General features: G+C 39.9%; 1 protein-coding gene across 16 annotated transcripts in view; it reads right to left on the reverse strand.

The window, feature by feature from the left end:
- PLEKHG4B (pleckstrin homology and RhoGEF domain containing G4B) overlaps positions 1-19,356 on the reverse strand; it is a 199,072-nt gene that overhangs the window by 43,646 nt on the left and 136,070 nt on the right. For all 16 annotated transcript variants that reach the window (XR_010598477.1, XR_010598476.1, XM_042842053.2 and 13 more), the window contains 8 exons: positions 14,529-14,622; positions 10,196-10,282; positions 8,929-9,045; positions 7,828-7,926; positions 6,820-6,962; positions 3,649-3,787; positions 2,034-2,156; positions 238-402 (listed from right to left, as the gene is read on the reverse strand). Coding sequence is in view for 14 of the 16 variants with exons in the window: in XM_042842053.2 (XP_042697987.2) it covers positions 238-402; positions 2,034-2,156; positions 3,649-3,787; positions 6,820-6,962; positions 7,828-7,926; positions 8,929-9,045; positions 10,196-10,282; positions 14,529-14,622 (967 nt within the window). In the remaining 2 variants the exon portion in view is untranslated. The remainder of the gene's footprint in view (positions 1-237; positions 403-2,033; positions 2,157-3,648; positions 3,788-6,819; positions 6,963-7,827; positions 7,927-8,928; positions 9,046-10,195; positions 10,283-14,528; positions 14,623-19,356) is intronic.

Consider the following 19,356-nt stretch of genomic DNA (forward strand, 5'->3'; position numbering starts at 1 on the left):
AGCACTAGAAGAAGAAGATAAAGTGTCACCACTGATTTGTCAAAAGAAATCTTGCTATCAGGTGCAGTGCATGGGAAAGTGTATCAGTATCTCCCAGCACCCTGTCAGACTCACTAGCACCTCCAGTACTTCGGAGTGGAGAAGAAGAGACTCATACAAAACACATTTTATGGAATATTGTTGCACAAATATTTAAAGTACTGTAAATCTGTACTGAACCTGAAATGTTTCTCTTACCGTCTCGTAAAACTCATACAAGTGGATCAGCTTCTCCAGCTCACTCTTCCTTTTCTCTGTCTGAGTGCTGACATTACTCAAATAACTCCTGAAGGTCTGAACTTTTTCTTCCAAGTTCAGTGAGCAGTTCTTTTGTATCAGCAGCAGCCCTTTCTCACAATATTGCTGTTGAGTACAAAATTAAACATACTGCATTAGTACATTGCTTCTTCTGCTGTCCGGATTCTTTTTCGCCATTGTCATTTACTCCATACAATTGTTATAGGCCAATTGTAAAGTGAGCGAAAGGTCAAAAGTGAACAATCACTCTTGTTGATCCTTTTGGTGCTTTTTTTCTTTTGGGAAGCATAAAGAAAGAATATAATGATATGATGGAGCAAAAACTACAGTCAATTAAGCTTGAACATTTGAAAAGAATTATTATTACATGTTTAGAGGAGTCATGGTTATGTTGCACTTAATATCATCGTGAGAAATTTTGTTTTGCAAATAACAGCTCTCCTGTACCCTTCTTGATGCAATTTCTTTATATGAAATAGTTACAAGCTGAACTTTTCTCTTTACCAAGCTCTAGGAGGGCATGTATGTATTTCACTTCCCGTTTTTACTCTGGCTTCATTTACCGTTTATTGGTTGGTGTGCCTGTGTACTACTGCTCCTCATGGATGTACTGTGATGGCAGACCTGCACACATGGCACTGTGGTTGGTCTCCAAAAATGTTTAAGAGTAAACATTCTACCACAGAAAGCAGCAATTCTTCTTTAGCACAAGTGGTAGATGTGTGTGGACCTGACCCAAAGCCCACTGCAGTCAAAAGGAGCCTTTCCATTTACTTCAAGGGGCATTGGATCAGGCCCTTTTATTTCTGGAACACAAACTCCAGAGTTCTATTCCCAGTACTATGTGGGCACTTGAGTTATTAATATCATTTATGATTTGTTGTTGTTTCTGGCCACAAATTAGAATCATAGAATCATAGAATATCAGGGTTGGAAGGGACCTCAAGAGGTCATCTAGTCCAACCCCCTGCTCAAAGCAGGACCAATTCCCAACTAAATCATCCCAGCCAGGGTTTTGTCAAGCCGGGACTTAAAAACCTCCAAGGAAGGAGACTCCACCACCTCCTTAGGTAACGCATTCCAGTGTTTCACCACCCTCCTAGTGAAATAGTTTTTCCTAATATCCAACCTGGACCTCCCCCACTGCAACTTGAGACCATTGCTCCTTGTTCTGTCATCTGCCACCACTGAGAACAGCCGAGCTTCATCCTCTTTGGAACCCCCCCTTCAGGTAGTTGAAGGCTGCTATCAAATCCCCCCTCATTCTTCTCTTCTGGAGACTAAACAATCCCAGTTCCCTCAGCCTCTCCTCATAAGTCATGTGCTCCAGACCCCTAATCATTTTTGTTGCCCTCCGTTGGACTCTTTCCAATTTTTCCACAAAAACTCTCTCCTAAATTAAAAACTCTCTCCTAAATTCCTCAATTATGCTTTGCAGTACTGAGAATTTGTGCAGTCCCTCTTGCACATGCATAGCTCTCCCTCTCTGTGTATTACTTGTTTTCTTCTTGTGTGTATATATATATATATATAAGTAAATTCCAGTTAAAGAGGCAGTAACTTTCCCAGAGCCACAGAGTTAGTGTAGAATGTTAATTTCACCAATAATCAGTGAAATTAACATTCTTAATCTATTACAGCTTTGGTTTGTATTTCCCCAATTAATTTTCTAGGCTATTGCAGATGCAACTAAAATAACAAAAGCAAAACCAGGTGTTCCTTAGTACAATACTCACCATCACTTTGTCACTGAAAACTCTGAATTCTTCTTGCTGCTTCTTCACACTTTCCAGAGAAAGCAGTTCTTGATCTAAAGGGCCAAGATATCGCTCCCTTTCATTTTCAAACCAGAGTTTTATCTATAGAGGATACAAGATTTGTTTTTTTAAATTAATGAGTAAACTATATCTAACACAGAAATAAAGCAACTTTATCAAAGCAAATTAAACTCTTGTGAACATATACCAAATAAATCTTTTAAATTCTTTATTTCAAAACTATGAAAAAATATCTCTCTCCTCATATACAATTTATCTAGAAAGCTATTTTATGTACTGCATTTAGTAACAGACATTTTAGTCAAACATATATTAGTTTGCACCATATGTTAGGCTTCACCTTGTACTCCTTACACAGGCAAAACTCTCATTGAACTCAGTGAGAAATTTGTCTGTAGAGACTGTGGGGCAAGATCATTAGTGATTAATGAATAAAAATATAATTAGAACAGTTCACTGAATACAAAGAGTCAAAAGGTCTGTGCTAATTTTTAAAAACATTTATTAAAATATTTACATTTGCTTTACTCAGGATTTATTACAGATGTTTCACTGACTTGGAAAGTTTACCCTTGGGAGACCTTACTGAATTAAATTTAAATAGCTTTCCAGTCCAATGTATTATAAATGCAAAGTTTATGTATTATTGTGGGATTGTACATAACTATTCTAGTGGGGAGACATGGCCAATGTAAAATCTCAGAAGTGCTACCGGTATTAGCTTCAAAGAACTATTTTAAACAAAGTATCAGACAAAAAAAACGTTCAGCACCAACAAAGTGAAGTGGATTTCCCAGGAGATACCTGGAAGGAGTGGAATGCAATTCCCACCTCTGGACACACCCTTTTGAATCTATGCCTTGAGGAGAGAACCACTCCTTGGCTGATTACCTATTCAAGTTCTCTGCAGATCACAGACCCAGGCTGTAGAAAGGAAAGGCTAACCTATGCATATGGGTTCTTGTTCTGAGCAAAAGCTGTTATGAACTTGTGACTACAGAAAACCCCCATACTGGGGTTTGAAGGACTGAATCCTACCAGAGTCCTTGTTGGAGTAGGGGAGGATCTCTGGCTTATGTGCAGGCATGTAAGTTCTTTTATTGTTTTAAAATGCATTTTCTGTGTAATGCTTTCACCTTAAGAATAAATGTGTTTGCTTAGAAAGGGATGTGTGGTAACTTGCAACTGTGGACAATTATGACTGTTCATAACCTCTGAGGAGAAAGCAAAGCAGGCTTACTTAGGCAGTCTGACTTGCCAGGGAACTCACAGTATAGGTAGGGACTGTGCATCCTGAAAACCCCAGGTGAGGAGGGAGAGAGAGACACACGTTTCTGCCCAGGAGAGGTGACAGCTGAGGAGCCTGGAGCCTAGAGTGGGTGTACTTGCTGGACCACAAAGGAATACAGATGCAGTTGCCCTGAACTGTGACATTATTTGTACTGCATACACACACATATGTGGCCAGTCCAATATGTAGCTTATATTCACAGATCAACTTGGCCCCCATGATGGAAAAATGGAAGGTTAGCCCTATAGCTGGCATACATTAAATCTCAAAAATAGTACTGACCTGGTCACAATCTTCTTCAAATTTTCTTATTTCCTGGAGATTCTCCAGTTGTTGCAGACACTTATTTGATATGAGAACCAGCCTATGGACCTCCTCATCTACTTGATTGTACAATCTTGTTATAGCCTCCATGGCATCTCTATGGGGGGAAAAACAACACATAAATGTCCAGAGCAAACACAATGCCAGAAGAGTCCACTCTATATTTCAGAAGACGACAATCATCAAATCTGTTAATCAGCAAAGCAAAGGAGGTTTGGGCCAACAAGCCAACACCTACAGAACGTATTAGTGTGTGTTTGCTTGTTCAACTTGTCAAAGGAAAATGTATCCTACTCAGAACCACATGGCAGCCAAGATTTTCAAAAATGACCAGTGATTTGAGGTATCTCAGTTGCTGGGTGCTCAAGCGTGTGTAGCTCAGCAAACTCTCTAAGGCATCCAAAAATCACTAGTCATTTTTGAAAATCTTGGCTGTTGTATATAAATGGAGTTGTTTCAGCCAGTCACTAACCCAGAGCTGTATATAAAGGCTTGATTCTGCAAAGCTTCAAGTCTGCAGGATTACTCATGTGCTTAAAGTTAGGCAAATGCTTAAACACTTTGCAGGATCAAGACCTCATTACAGTTATAGAATTCTCTGCACTCTAATTACCTAATCTGATCAGATTGGCATAATACCTGCCTATCTTAATTTCTGACTCACCAGGTAAGTGCCCACCAACCCCCTCGATACCTCACCACCTCACCCTGCATGAGGTATTAAATAGTTGAATTAGGGAGGGCCCAAGTCTCTCCAGACGCAAGTCTGCAACCAGTCTTCCATTATAAGGCTGAATTTCAGCCAGCCTCGAACCCCTACCAAAAACAGGTATCTTGACTTGATGTTCTGAAAATCTGAAGGTAACTCCCAGTATATGATAAAAGTTTCTCTGAAATATTCAATTAAATTGACAAGCACTTTTTCAGATGGAGAGATTTAAAAATTGCTTCTTTTTGAAATTTTTGGAAAATTTAATGTTTGTTACTCTGTTTTGCCTTAGGTCAATCACTTCATAGAGACAAATGCTACATACAGTAGGAGATTTGTATGTAAATCCCATTTTGTTCACTCGGAACCGTGTATGTATAAAAGAGTAGTACCTTGCACAAAACATCTATATTTGCTATTCTCCTTAGGAGGGAACATGAAATCTGTTAAGGTGTTACACACGTCTTCCCCTTGTTACATTTCCTCTCTCTTTGGGCTTGACTACAACGGTGCTGCATTATGGTCTACAAGGGTGTGAACTGTAGAGCGCTCTAACATGCTGCACTCTAACTGCCCCATGCAGACTCTGCTGGGATGAACTAAAAAGTATCTTAGTTTGTGTTAACATAGTTGTAAACGAGTGGTCTCCTCTCAGGCACACCCTCATGGCCTTGGGGGAAGCCCTGCAAATGGCTCCTTGTCTCAGTTTTCCTCATGGCTCCCCAGTAACTCAATACAAGTTTATCCTCCAGTCCGGTGGTTCTCAGCCAGGGGTACACGTACCCCCGGGGGTATGCAGAAGTCTTCCAGGGGGCACTTAACTCATCTAGATCAATGTTTCTCAACCTGGGGGTTGCGACCCCAAAGGGGGTTGTGGGACAGGTTTAGGGTCGCAAGTGAAGAGCTGCCATTGGGGTGGCCACAGTGGGCCCTGCGAAGCTGTTACATGCTTCAGCCCTAGGCAGCAGCGCTCGGGTTTCAAACAAGGCACACAAGAGAAAAACAGGCTCAAGTATCACATTGAAATGTAAGTACAATGTTTATATTCCAATCAATTTATTTTATAATTATATGATAAAAATGAGAATGTAAGCAATTTTTCAGTATTAGTGTGCTGTGACACACTCATATTTTTATGTCTGATTTTGTAAGCAAGTAGTTTTTAAGTGAGGTGAAACTTGGGGTACCCCAGACAAATCAGACTTCTGAAAGGGGAACAGTAGCCTGGAAAGGTTGAGAGCCACTGTTCCAGTCCGTCATAATTTATTAACAAAAACACAGTGCAAGAGTCCATAACCAGTAGTCCCAAAACATAGTCCACATCCCGCAGTGCAACCTGGCTTGGTTCTCACCATCCTAGTGTCTTCCACTACATCTGGACTCTTTGGATATGTTTACACAGCAAAGAAAAAACCACGACTGGTCTGTGCCAGCTGACTCAGGCTTGAGGGGCTAGGCCTGTGATGCTGTTTCACTGCTGTGTGGACTTCCAGGCTTGGGCTGGAGCCCAAGCTCTGGGACCCGGCCACCCCGCAGAATGCTAGAGCCCCAGCTTCAGCCTGAGCCCAGACGTCTACACGGCAATGTAATAGCCCCGCAGCCCGAGCACTGTGAGGCCAAGTTGGCTGGCAAGGCCAGCCGCAGGTGTCTAGTCACTGTGTAGACATACCCTGAGTCAATCGTCCTCTGTCAGACCAGCCACTGCAGCCCTTCCTTCCGGGGCACAACCCTGCTCTTCGTAGCAGGAACTCCCACACCCTCTCCGCTGGGAGTGTCCTCATGTCTCGTCTGGGGCCCAGCTCTCTGGCCAGGAGACATCAGGGAGTAAGTCGCTCCTCTGTTCCCCCTTCCTTCAGCCCTTGGCTCTGGCTCTCTGGTTTAGAGCCAGCAGGCATCGCCCTCTGCTGCTGCTGCTCCTCCTGCCGTCAGCCCTTTCCCGCCCCTTAGCTCTGGCTAGGGGATGCCAGCCACAAACCCCTCTGGCTGCTCTCCCAGGAACCACCTTCTCTCTCCGGTGGCTCCCATCTCTTACCCCTCTTGTCTGACTGACTCAGTCTGCTCTGGCTCCTCACTGACCTTTTATAACCCCAAATGCTGCCCTGTGCGCTGAACTGGCCCAACTGGGAGCACCTGGATGGGAACAGGAGAGGCGAGCCCAGATTCATATGATGGGCCACAGACTCTGTTACAGTTCTCCTACAGGACTGCATCCCTGCCAACTAGGTGCCTTCTAGTTCACACCAGCAGGGTCTACATGGGGCAGTATAATCTAACATGTTGTGCTCTCTACAATTCACCCCCCCACACACACACACAGACACTGACTGCAGTGCCATGAAGACAAGCCCTTTCTCTCCCTTTTCCCTTCTCTGATTAACATGGGTCTCTGATGCAGCACTTATTGCAAAGCAAGCACCTACCGGTAGTCTTCTGTATTGCAGAATTCCTCTTTCCTGAGTCTTGCAAGGATTGTCCCACCCTCTAGCCTTAATGTTACCAGCAATGCATCTTCCAAAACAAGTTTCATCATTGTCTTGTGTTTGTCGATTAAGTCCCTGACCTCCTATGCAGAAGAAACACGATTAATCTCATTTTACTAGAAACTTAGATAGTGTGTTGGTACTATAGCTTGGCTAGTACGGCTTTTATAAAACAAATCCATGTGCACATTGGTCAGGTAAATAACAGAACCCTGTGAATGCCTGGTTCCCACTTGTAGGACAAAAATTACATTTCCCTGTTGCTTCTACTGGTGGAGCTGAACCAGTTTTAGCAATAATTTTTGGCCAAAACATTATGGAGACTGAACTACTCTCTCATTCACTACACTTGGTCCCTCAGGTTGATTCAGTCACTCTGGCAAGGAAGTGTGAGGAAGCCTGTACTATCACTGACTAAGCCGTGCTTCTTTTGTAGACAGAGGAATTCAGTTTCCAGGGCTAGCAAACTGGCACCTTTAACAGAAAATTATTAAAACAACAATAATTAGAGATGGGTCAAAACTGGAACCTTGAATCCAAACTCCTTTAAAATTAAAGGGATGCAAATTTGAACGACTATACCTGAACCCATCCCTATAATTTTGTGTTGCATTGAAAATAAACCAAAAGGGTCTATTTTCTAGGGTTTGTTTTTCAGGTATGGCAGAAACCTTATGAGAAGGGCTCATCTTGCAAGATGTCTACAATCTTGGTTTCAAATTTTGTGAGAACAGCTCATGGGACCATTGGTGCTTTCAGATCTAAACCTCGACACCCTATTCTGACCTCGTAACTGAATGCTAGTCTAAACCTGATGCAGACAGGATCCAAATATCTCCTCCTCAACTTATCTCTAATAACAACGCCCATAATATATTACTGAGCTACCTCAGGCTTCCAACTTTTTGAATTCAAGACACAGCATTTGTGACATCAGCTAATACTTACCTGCACTGTACTTAGGGTTCTCTTGGAGTTCAGCGAACAGACTGAGTTCTGTAGAAAGACAATGGCCTCTTTGCAGTTTGTAATAAAGGGTTCCAGTTTCTGCAGCGATAAAACACAACGACAGGTAAAAACACTCAAAAAGTCAGTCTCAGGAAATAGCTTTGGCTTCTTAAACTTAAAGTGTCCTAGATGGTCAGAAAGAGTTATTTGTATGTCAATCACAATAAGGGCTTGTCTACACGTAGTTTTTGTACTGCTTTAACTATACCAGTTTGAAACCAGTATAGTTAAGTGGTACAATCCCCCTAATGTGGATGCAGTTATACCAGTATAACTATTCCTGCATGGGAAGGGGAATAAAGGGAATAAGCCAAACTAACAAGGGGAATAAGCTACACAGATAAAAGGCACTTTTATTCCAGAATAACTACATTCACACTAAGGGTTATATAGATCTATTTCAGTAAAAAAAAAAAAAAAAAATTACTCCATTAATTGAAATAGTTAAATGGGCATAAAAACTGCATTTAGACCTTAGACACAGGTATTTTTTTTAACATCAAAATAGGCCTAGCCTTAAATAAGATCATTGTTTTCCAAGTCAGTATTTGGAATGTGTGGTTATATACAGTCTCCATAGATGCCAGACCTTCAGCTGGCATAAACTGGCATAGCTCCATTGACTTCAGTGCCAGAGGACAAAGTACTGCACATGAAGAAAACTTCAGGGCCAGTTATTGACTTTAATATAGCTAAGTTGACGGACACCAGTTGAGGATCTGGCCCTAGTGATTCAGATATGTGTTAAAAAGTGAGTTTGGCAATTCTAACATAATCCAGACTGGAAATCTGTCTGAATCCTGCAACCATGACACAGCTGAACAGAGGCCAAGACTGACCTAGCCAGGGATTAACAGAGTACAGCGGCACAGCTGTGTGGGGATCAACACCACCTACATGCAGCGTACAAGACTCTAGCTGGCACTATTTGTTTCTCATTTTTATGAGGAATAAAAGTTACTAAATTCCATCAAGAACATTCTAAAAGGGAAAATAAAATCAGAGGAGAACAAGTAATGGGAGCTGCAAGCACTATCTTACCTTTCGGAAACGCATCCAGTCATGGTGGTTATACAGAAAGGTTCCATCAAATTCTGCTGTCAACTGGGTACAGTCAATGTGCTTTTGCAGAGCCTTCAGTGATGTGAGGACTTCATACTGTTAAAGAAAAATTGTGAATGGAGCTGTATTACTGCCATAAATCAAACCACTGGGAAAAACGTACATAGTACCAGTTGTCAAAATCTTTTAAAGAATCTCGAGACAGAGGACCAGATCTTCAAGTGGGTATAAATGAGTGTAGATCTAATGAAGTCAAGAACTGGGCCTGAGATTTTCATGTGTAATACTCTGTCTTCTGGAAGGAAGTCAATGGAGCCATGCAAATTTGCACCAGCTGAGGATCTGGCCCAAAGTACTACATCTTATTTGTAGAAAATATTTTCTGTTACTATTATATATTTGTTAAAATATAGATAAGATTGAAGGGGAAAACAATCTAAAGTGACTTCTGTCTCTAACAACCATCTATGCCAATAGAATATTACATACAAAGAAAAAAAGAGACCGTTAAAAATTCTTTGGGTATCAAGTTTTATTGGGAGAAAATAGTATATTTTAACTCTACATACAAAGTTCAGGAGAACAAGCTTCTGTTCTGATGGAAATGAATATAAAGGGAGCTGAAGTTAAACAGCAAAAATGAGTTTATTATTTAAATTAAATCAAACATCCATCAATTTTGTATTTTTAAAAATATTTTAATTATAAAATTCCTGCATAGTAAATACAAAAACAGCAGCAGTAAGTCATTATGTTATTGTAAAGAACACAATTCACACAAACATACTTCTGACTACCCACTTATACGATTCAGCAAACTGGTTTATGCAGTAAGTCTAGCCATAAAAGGGCAAATTCTGCCACCCTTACATTCCTTACACAACAGGGCTGTTGTGAGGATAAATACATTAATGACTGTGATGTGCTCAGATATCATGGTAATGGCACCCACATAAGTACCTAAAATAAGATTTGCATTGAGAAGCACATTATAGATATAGATTTCAGTGGCACTACTCACACAGTAAGTGAATTGGAGCTACTCAATTGGAGCTACTGAATTGGAGCTACTCAAAGTATAATGTATTATTCAATGAGTAATAGCAGAATTTGCCCCTTAAAAACACCAAAAAAAATCAATTTCTTCTAAACAAAATAAAATGTCATGAAGTCTCATTTTGCAAAGTAACTTTTCATAACAAAATTTAACTTTACAAAATATCATGCACATTCCTCTTAATGTTACCTGAATTGCAGTATCTTTGTCAGGTCTAAATGCAGATTCCTTCTCCGTCAATATCAGGACACTGTGAATGGAGTGAGGAACTGCACTCTGGAAAGCAAAGCAAAATGAATTTAGAGAAATGCTTTATTATGCACCTCCCAATCTTTTTTTCCTTTTTGCCATTTTTCAAAATTCAGCTTGATTGGTTAACATGAGCATCATAAGTCAAGAAATAGCCTTACATCGTTATTTTTAAATAATGTATTTTCCCTATAATAAATGTAGTTATGGGGTCAAATTCTGTTCTTGTTGTTGCAGGAGCACATTGTTTTATTCTTCAATAAAATTAACTTGGATTAGCTACAAATGCAATGATGTTTTCTTAATGACTAACCTATGCTGTATGTGTCCTTGCTTTGCACTATGTTTTTCCCATAAGGCATTAAAGAGCCTTATTTTAAAAATGCGAACAGCACAAAACAAGGCTGCAATAGCCTGCAATGATCATGGTCAATCTTGTCTATTGCACATATAAAACTGTGTTTGTGGTTCTCACATTGCTGTGACCTCACATATATGTGTTCACCTGTAGTGTTTGCTGAATCCTCATAGGTCGACATCAACATGAGACTCCATCATCATGTTGTAAACGATACACATTTCAAACAGTAACTGAAGTTTAAATACTTTAACTAATAAAGGATGACATTCATATTTCTTGCTTCATGCAGTATTGTTTGATGGTGTTTTCTCTCTTATAAAAGTGGTTGTTGGAGAGGGTATTAGGTCTCAAAAGACATTGCATGTGTATTTTTTTTTAATCCATCAGTTATGCATTTAGGGATTTATCCAACCCCTATTGAAATCAATCAGTGTTTCCTCTGCTTTCAGTGGGTGCAGGATCAGGGCCTAATTCATCCCAGTGCTGGAGATAAATATGGTGTAGGGCCCTAAGTAGGTATTATATCACTATTACGCCTTCCTTATTCTGCAGCTCTTATTCAAACGGAGGTTTCAGGAGGCAGAGCATGCGAGTTCGCTGCCTGCCTACCAGCCATCATTCTTGCCAGTGAATTTTAGGCCATTTGGTGCTTCACTTAGAAGTACAAAGCAACTCTTCATATTTTAGCCCTAAATCTTGATTGGACTGCTTCTGCGTCATCATATCCATTGTGACTCCACAGCTTGCGAAAAAGCTTTATTATTTCTGTTGCTATGACACAATGTACTATTGGTGTTACTGTCTTTTTTCATTTTTACTATTCTGTGTTCTAATTTTTTGTTATCTTTATCTAATATTCCTTCTCGTTTTCCATCTCTGTATTTAAAGGATACTTCAAAAAATACAGCTTAGCCATACACATTGGACGTGCTCTAATGCAAAGACTGAACATTGGGACGATACAGGCTGAGTGGCAGAGTTAACTCTGATTTCACTTGAGGCTTGATTATAATTTTACAGTCTGCCCGGAATCAGAGGCAGTATGCAGCTGCCCTGAGACAGAGAACAAACACTGAGAACAATTCCTCCTCCGTTCCCCCTTTGCTCTGGGGGAAAAGTAAATTACTTGTCCCCTTTTCCTGGAGCAGCTTACACCTCCCTGTGCATGGTACCAGGGCTCCTTCCCACCCCCTCTAAAGGCTCATCGTGAAGGGTCCTAGGCAAGTAGTCCCTGTCCTGCCTGCATGACCACAGTCACAACCAGTGCTGGGCTGAGGAGGAAATAAGAGTGAGCTGAAGGCTAGGACAGTATAGCTTTGATTTTGTAAGTTAAAAAGAGGGAACTGATGTTATAAACAGAATGACAAGAATGATAACAACAAAACCACCAGTCCTCCCTCTGAGCCCTTTCTACTGATGATGTATTAAGTCTTTAATCACACCAGCTGCAAAGCATGCTGTAATGCAAAGTCCAATGTATGTTTATGGCACATGCTCAAGTAACCACATTTATATTTGAAGCACATCGATCACCTTTCCGGATTGGCAAAATTAGCATTTCATCTTTATCGTTTTTCAAAAGTTCAACAGTGTTTGCTCCTGCCTGTGGGAAGAGAGTATCTGGAAGCCCACATTTTAGTTATGTCTCCTACATGTGCACTTCAAAATGGAAAAAGCCAAACTAATTGAATTTTTTTTTGTTAGTGGCAACCCCTTCTCCACCCAAGCACACAGACCAAGTTTCAGCCCACTCTAAATTAAAATGGCTCTAAACTCTAAAAATGGAGCTGACAAAGGAAAAATTGTCAAACTGTTACATTTAATTTCATTATAATAAAACTATCTCTACCTAATTCCACATTTCCATTGCTTTCATTTGAGACGAACACCTTGTTAAACACTGTGCCAAAAACAAACTCATTTGCTTCCAGGATTCAATTCATCATCTTGTGATGACATATTTTTCCTCAGGGCATATCTGCCACATCTCAGATGTGTAATATACTTAAGAAAACACTAAAGCCAGCTTAATAAAATAATTACAACAATGCGAATTCAGTAGATTTCCTTTTTTCAAGTTGGTTGCCAAGCCGTTTAGAAGATTCAGTTACAATAAGAACTTGAGTATTTGGTGGAAATTTTCCCAGTGCATATTTCTTTTTTCTCTAAACTGTTTTGGTGCACCAGCTGTGTGTAGGAAGGGCAACTATATAGCTCTAAGTGCTACATATGGTTAGTGTCTGTCTGCAGCTGTGGGAAAATGGCTGTGTAAAACTCACAGGGTGATGTTAAGTAAATGCAGTAGCTGGAGGTACTTGCACCTCAAGTCTGAAAATGTTTGATCTATTGTTACAATACTCAAGTTCTCACTAGAACCATAAAAGATTAAAGATAAAAAATCATTTTGCTCTGGTCTTCTACTTTGTTTATTTTGGGCACCTGGACAGCACTTTGGAAACAGTTAGTTCCACTGTTTCCCTTTTTTTTAGTCAGTTAGGCCTCATATAGGTACCATGTGGAGCTGATTACAGGACTGCAGCTTCAATCAGTTTCCTCTCATGTTAGTGTGGATCTTCATACAGTAAATGGACAGGTGAAAACATTTTAGGAAAGATGGTCAGGAGAATAAGAAGGTTTAATACCTGAAACTACTTGTAACTTTACTTTTTTTAATTGATCAGCTTTCAGATGGACAGCGTAGTGCCTTTTTAATCTGAGTGCAGTTACAATGTAAGGCTTGTAAGGGTAGATGGGAAAGAGTGAAAAGGTGGGAGGAATCATGAAGTAGTCATCATCTACAACAACTTGTTCTTGTTTTGTTATTTTTCTCCTTGAATAACACAATTACCATATCTACATCCTGCACTGTATAACCTTAAATGTCAGCTATGGCTCAAAGCAGACTGCACGGGAAAATTTCACTCCTCTCTCCGTGAGTTTTCAATGTTTTCATTTTGCTGTTGTCATGATTCAGAACCAAGGCTGGGATGTACGAACTTTGGAAGAATGTCCATTTTCTGACTGTGATTAATTCTGATCTGAACAAAAAACACTTTACCCTTGTCAAAGGAATATTGATGGAAGCCAAGCACATTAAAAGGCCGTTGTGATAATGACGTGCTAGAGTCACTGTAATGTCAAAATACGTTGTAACAGAAAATCAGACTAGAAGATACTAAGACCTTTGTGCTAGTGTCTTTTCCTTTTTGAACTGTTCAGTGAACCAGCACTAACAGATCTTTAGTTTCACTGTGCATACAAAAACAATTCACTCCATTAAAGGCAGAAGAAAAGTTGGCCTCAGTTGTCAAGACATTCTGTGTAACTTTTACTTTGCTGTTTGTTTCCCTCAGTGCACCAAACTACAGGTTAACAAAATGAATGTTGGATAATATCAAACGCAAGTGAATCTCCATAACAACTTCCCAATAAGCTGCTCAAGTCCTACTCATTGTTTGAGAAAACTGGACTTAATGTCAACAGACAGACAGTGCTTATTTTTGTAGAACTAGCACTAAACTCCTCTCAAGAATATACCATACTTGTATTTTGTATTTTAAATCTATTCCTTCTACTTATATTTATACCTAATTGGCTTTAACTTTTTCAACTGATTCTTTGATGATCCTATTGTGTATCACAAATTAATTTTTCCATGTGCTGAATGGAGGAAGTAATTCAAAAGGGAAAGAACTACCACTGGTATTCAGTTTAACACTGTAAGCTCTTTGGGACAGGAGGCATCTTTTGATTGTCTGTGTGCACAGCACCCAAAAAAACAACACCCCAGTACCTGATTAGGGGCCTCTAGGTGCTACCACAATACAAATAATAACAATAACAATAATTTTAAAAAACACTAGTGTTTTATTTTGTGCTCTTAAACAATGCACCAGAACCACTAGCACTTACCTGTAATGCTGTGAAAGCTTTGAAAAGACCAGGACTAGGCTGGCACTTACGAGCATCCACTAAAATAACGAGCCCCAGATCACGTACTTCCTTCCTAGAAACAGAAAGGCAGATATTTCCTAAGCTGCATTTCCTCTTGATAAAAGTATTTACTAAACGTTTATAAAATTGTATCCAAACAGGTTGATGATGGGGCCACTTAGAACAAATATATTTTATTTCCAGTCAGAAATAAAGCAGCAGACAGTATATTATGCAGAAAATGATTACAGTCAGCCCCTCTTATTAAAAAATCTGTTGTAGGAGGCCGGGGTGGGGAAATTCCCTCTCAGAGTTTTCTCCAGATCATACTGTTAGGGATGAATAATTTGCCGTTGTATTGTCTCTAGATTCCTTGTGGCACCTTCCCATTCTCCTGCCAGCATAGCTCCCTCTTCAGTTGTCCACTATATCTAGAACTCTGCCTCCCCCCATGTTTTAAAAGCAGAGTTTCCCCTGTATGGAATGGCTGTTTGGTTAAGATAACACAGCCACAGTAGATATCCTCCGGGTTTATGGGGGTTGGGGGGAAAGTAATGATGCACCTAGACATTGGTCCCCCATCCATGTCCAGATCTCTATCCTTGGAGAAGGCTCTCTGTGAGTCTGGAGATGGGGCTGGTGGTGTCAGCCAAATGGTTGGGGTCGCTTTTCTCATGAAAATGTGCAGATTTCTGTGTGGCGGGTTCTCTCTGCATAAGGTCTGAGGGTGCGGGAAATTATCTGGAATGGTAATACTAAGCTGAAATGAGTTCCCACTCATGAAGAACTAATTGCATGGCAGACTGATGCCTTGGGCTGGCATGTCAAATGGTAATATCCCTATTTTTCAGATAGACTGGTGTAACTGAAATCCTTTCCCTAATATGAGGGTTTTATCAGCTAGATGTAAACATTTATTCAGAGTTAAACTTTGTAGGAGTTGCTTGGCTTTGGGGAAAATTATTAGATCCATAAAAAGTTTTTGCATTAAATAAAAAGGCAAAAAGGAGGTACGATTCCCAATACATTTGTGCTCTTACAATCCGACTTTTCAGTTAGTCAAGATTATAGACTCTGTGACTCAGCTTTTAAAACACACTTTCAACAGATTTGGGTGCCTCATTCCCTTATGCTACTTTGAAAATCCCAGCCCATAACGCTAGCCAATAACACTGCTATTTCCAGCAGGAACTATGGTTTTGGGGACTATTCTAAGGCCTAACTGCACTCGCTTTAAGGGTGAAATTCACCCCTCTGCGGAGACCAACCGCACAGGATTTGACCTTTCAGCTGTTGCACACGTGAAATATGTTGTTTCAAATTTTGTTTAAAAGCTGTTTTATCATCCTCCAGACTCATCTTTACATGCTGTAATTATATAATCTAAATATTGGGTTACATATATTTACACTAAGTATAAACAGCAATTACCTTTAAAGGCATTAATGACATATATACACAATGAATAACTAAACATTACTTTAAAAAGCCAGGGCCATTCCAAGGCAAACAGTACATTCAAAGAATGTCAGGGTTATGAAGCAAGTTCAGAGCGGAAAAAAGGAATTATACTATTAAACATTAAGGCACCTTCACTGCAATGTGAGTGGGTACAACCATCAGACATTAATTTATTATGCCCTGTAGTGGGGAAGTACAGATTTTTGGGCTCAGTCTAGCTTCCATTTAAGCCAATAGTAAACTACCCATTCACTTTAATAGGAGCCCTAATTCCTCCCCATGCAAAAACATCTTATGGATGTGAATAGAAAATTATATCCTTTCTGCAGTTCCCTTCCTCCATCATCCTGAGAGAAAGGACCACATTCTCTATTACATTCTACAGGTTTTACAATTAGTTCTGTAGAACCTTACTGGTTTTGTCCCTATGAAATTCTATACGACTTTTCTGTAACAGGTAAGAGCTAGATTGTCCAATTAGGCACTGTGACATTATCTGATTAAAATATGACCATGTAGATCATTCTTGCTACTACTGTTAAATAATTGCAACAAATCTAGTACCAAGTATGTCAAGAAAGGTGTCTATGGAAAGGGTATGATTTGCTTAATACGATTATGCTATTTGTATGCATGAATCATTTTTGTATTTGAAGTTATGAGTATTGGCTCTATATCTAGATTTCAAATGTTTGCTCTTGGGGTAACGCCCATAAGATATTCAGCCTTAACTCACAATGGACCATGGGAGACGCCTATCTATGCTTAATGGACTTTCCTGCTATTACTAAGTGAAATCATGCATGGACATGCGACTTGCCCATGTGACCCCAAACACCATCTTTTACCTGTAATTTTCCACAGTCAGAACAATGGGATTCCCTTCAATTGGCAGAAGCTATAAAAGGCCCTGGAAACATCTCCATTTTGCCTCTTTCCTGCTCATACCTTTGGACTATGGACTTGTACTAATAGAAGCATTCTAATTAAGGGACTGAGGACCTTCCAATGATTTGGAAGCAACCAGAGACTTGCCTTAAGCCAGCAGTTTATTCCATCACGGCTTCAAGCCTGAACCAAGAACTTTGCAATTGTATGTATTTGATTCCTTTAACCAATTTTAACTCTCACCTTTCTTTCTTTTTATAAATAAACCTTTTTTAGTATCTAATATCTAGACTGGCAACAGTGTGATTATTGGGTAAGATCTGAGTTATATATTGACCTGGCTGTGTGGCTGGTCCTTTGGGATCAGAAGAACCTTTTATTTGATGAAATTGGTTTTTAAAGAACCATTCATCTTTAAGTCTAGTGATTTTGGTGGTGATATAAGGACTGGAATGCCTAAGGAAACTGCTTTTCTGACTTGTTAGCCAGTGTGGTGAAACAGAAGTTTACTTTTGTTGCTGGTTTGGTATATCTTATGGGAGAATAACCACCAGTTTTGGGGTGGGTCTGCCCTATTTCTCAGCAGTTTGTCCTGAATTTGGTATGTGACCCACAGAGGCACAGTTACAGGCACCACCCCAGCAGAGGGTGATGCAGAGCCACACTGCTGGAAGAAGTGGTGGGGGAAGGGACTGTGACTTAAGGCCTGATCCAAAGCCCACTGAATCAACGTAAAGACTTCCAATGACTTCACTGGGCTTTTGGCTCAGACCCAAAGAAAGGTACAACCCCTCCCTAAGCTCCCTGGCATACAAGAGAATGCACCGCAATGAATCTGGCAGCGTGTGGGATCAAAGTTGAGTGGGGTCATGGTCCTCAAGGGGGTGATGTATGGCCCTTGGAGTAAAAAGAGGCAGCAATCTCTTGGCTTCTGTGAGCACCGCAACTGCATCTATCCCTGCTCTTTGTCCCCTTCACATACACGCCCAGGACAGTATGGCCTAATTGTATTTTTCTTTGGTTTTTGAGTCTGTAGAGTTTGATACAAAATTTGTGAATTAGAAACAAAAGGGTTTGTTACACAGAAAAAATAATTTATCTGGAGTTATGTGCCAAAGTAGACTTTCTTGAAAGTGGAGGGACATTTTTCTGCAGTCGTAGATAAACATAGGCCAAGACTATAACAGGGTTCAAAAAAGAACTAGATAAATTCATGGAGGATAGGTCCATCAATGGCTATTAGCCAGGATGGGCAGGGATGGAGTCCCTAACCTTTGTTTGCCAGGAGCTGTGAATGGGCAACAAGGGATGGATCACTTGACGACTACCTGTTTTGTCCATTCCCCCTGGGGCACCTGGCATTGGCCACTGTTGGAAGACAGAATACTGGGCTAGATGGACCTTTGGTCTGACCCAGTATGGCCGTTCTTATGTTGTTATACTAGACTAGATTCTCATCTGCACCCAAACAAAGAAAATGCTTCTGGGTCATCGATCCTGGGATTTATTCTGTAGTGGCCTGGTTCGCTCAGGGCTACTCTAGACCAGCTGGTGAGAGCTCCAGGGAACTTCTTAGCCAACTGAGGAGTCCTTTAAACCAGGAAATTTCAGCTGGACATGTCAGTCAGCTATCCAGCCTCCTTGATACAGCAATATATGGCTTATTGTGAGGGACAATCTGGCCCGCTGCATTTACCAAATATGCCACTGCTTTGAATTAGGGTAGGACAGGGCCCTTCATACACTTGTGGAAGTTGTGTGAAGAACACTGGTCAGTAGTTCTGTATTTTTTAAACTATACAAAAAAATGTCAACAACATCCCCTAATACCTGAGTTATGATGCTCATATATCCACTAATTCATGGGGAACTCTTTTAAAAGTATTTTGAGCAGAACTATTTGTCCAACATTGGGCAGAAAGACAATTATATCACAGGATTATATTTTATATTTGGTATGCTTTGATGTTTAATTCAAGCTGCGTAGGTTTAGTTATTTTATATTAACTTTTGGAAACTTTTCAAAATTCTCACTATTTAAAAAGTACTTTTAAAAGCACCTTTACTATGTTTATTAGTACGTATAAAGGCACAGAACAAGACCTACAAGATATGTTAACTGTTGCCAATTTTCCTATCTAGCCAATTTTCAATCATCCTCAGTTTTTGTTGTACAAATAAAACTGTACACAAAGTTCTCCATAAGTTACAGTACTGTTTGAATTTGCACCCTCTATCCTACACATGTGTGCATGCGCAGAGGAAGCAGACTTAAAATTTGGTCCATTACTTATAAACTTAGATGTAATTTCTTAGATATAATTTCATCTGTTTCTCCATATTAAAAAATGGTGTCACAATTATTAGAGCTCTCAGAAATTTTAATAATTTTTTTTATTGAAAAATGGTATTTTTCAAATATAAAAGATTTACTGAAAAACTGTTGATTTCTTAACAA

Source organism: Chrysemys picta, chromosome 2, assembly GCF_011386835.1.
Source record: "Chrysemys picta bellii isolate R12L10 chromosome 2, ASM1138683v2, whole genome shotgun sequence".
Classification (NCBI taxonomy): Eukaryota; Metazoa; Chordata; order Testudines; family Emydidae; genus Chrysemys; species Chrysemys picta.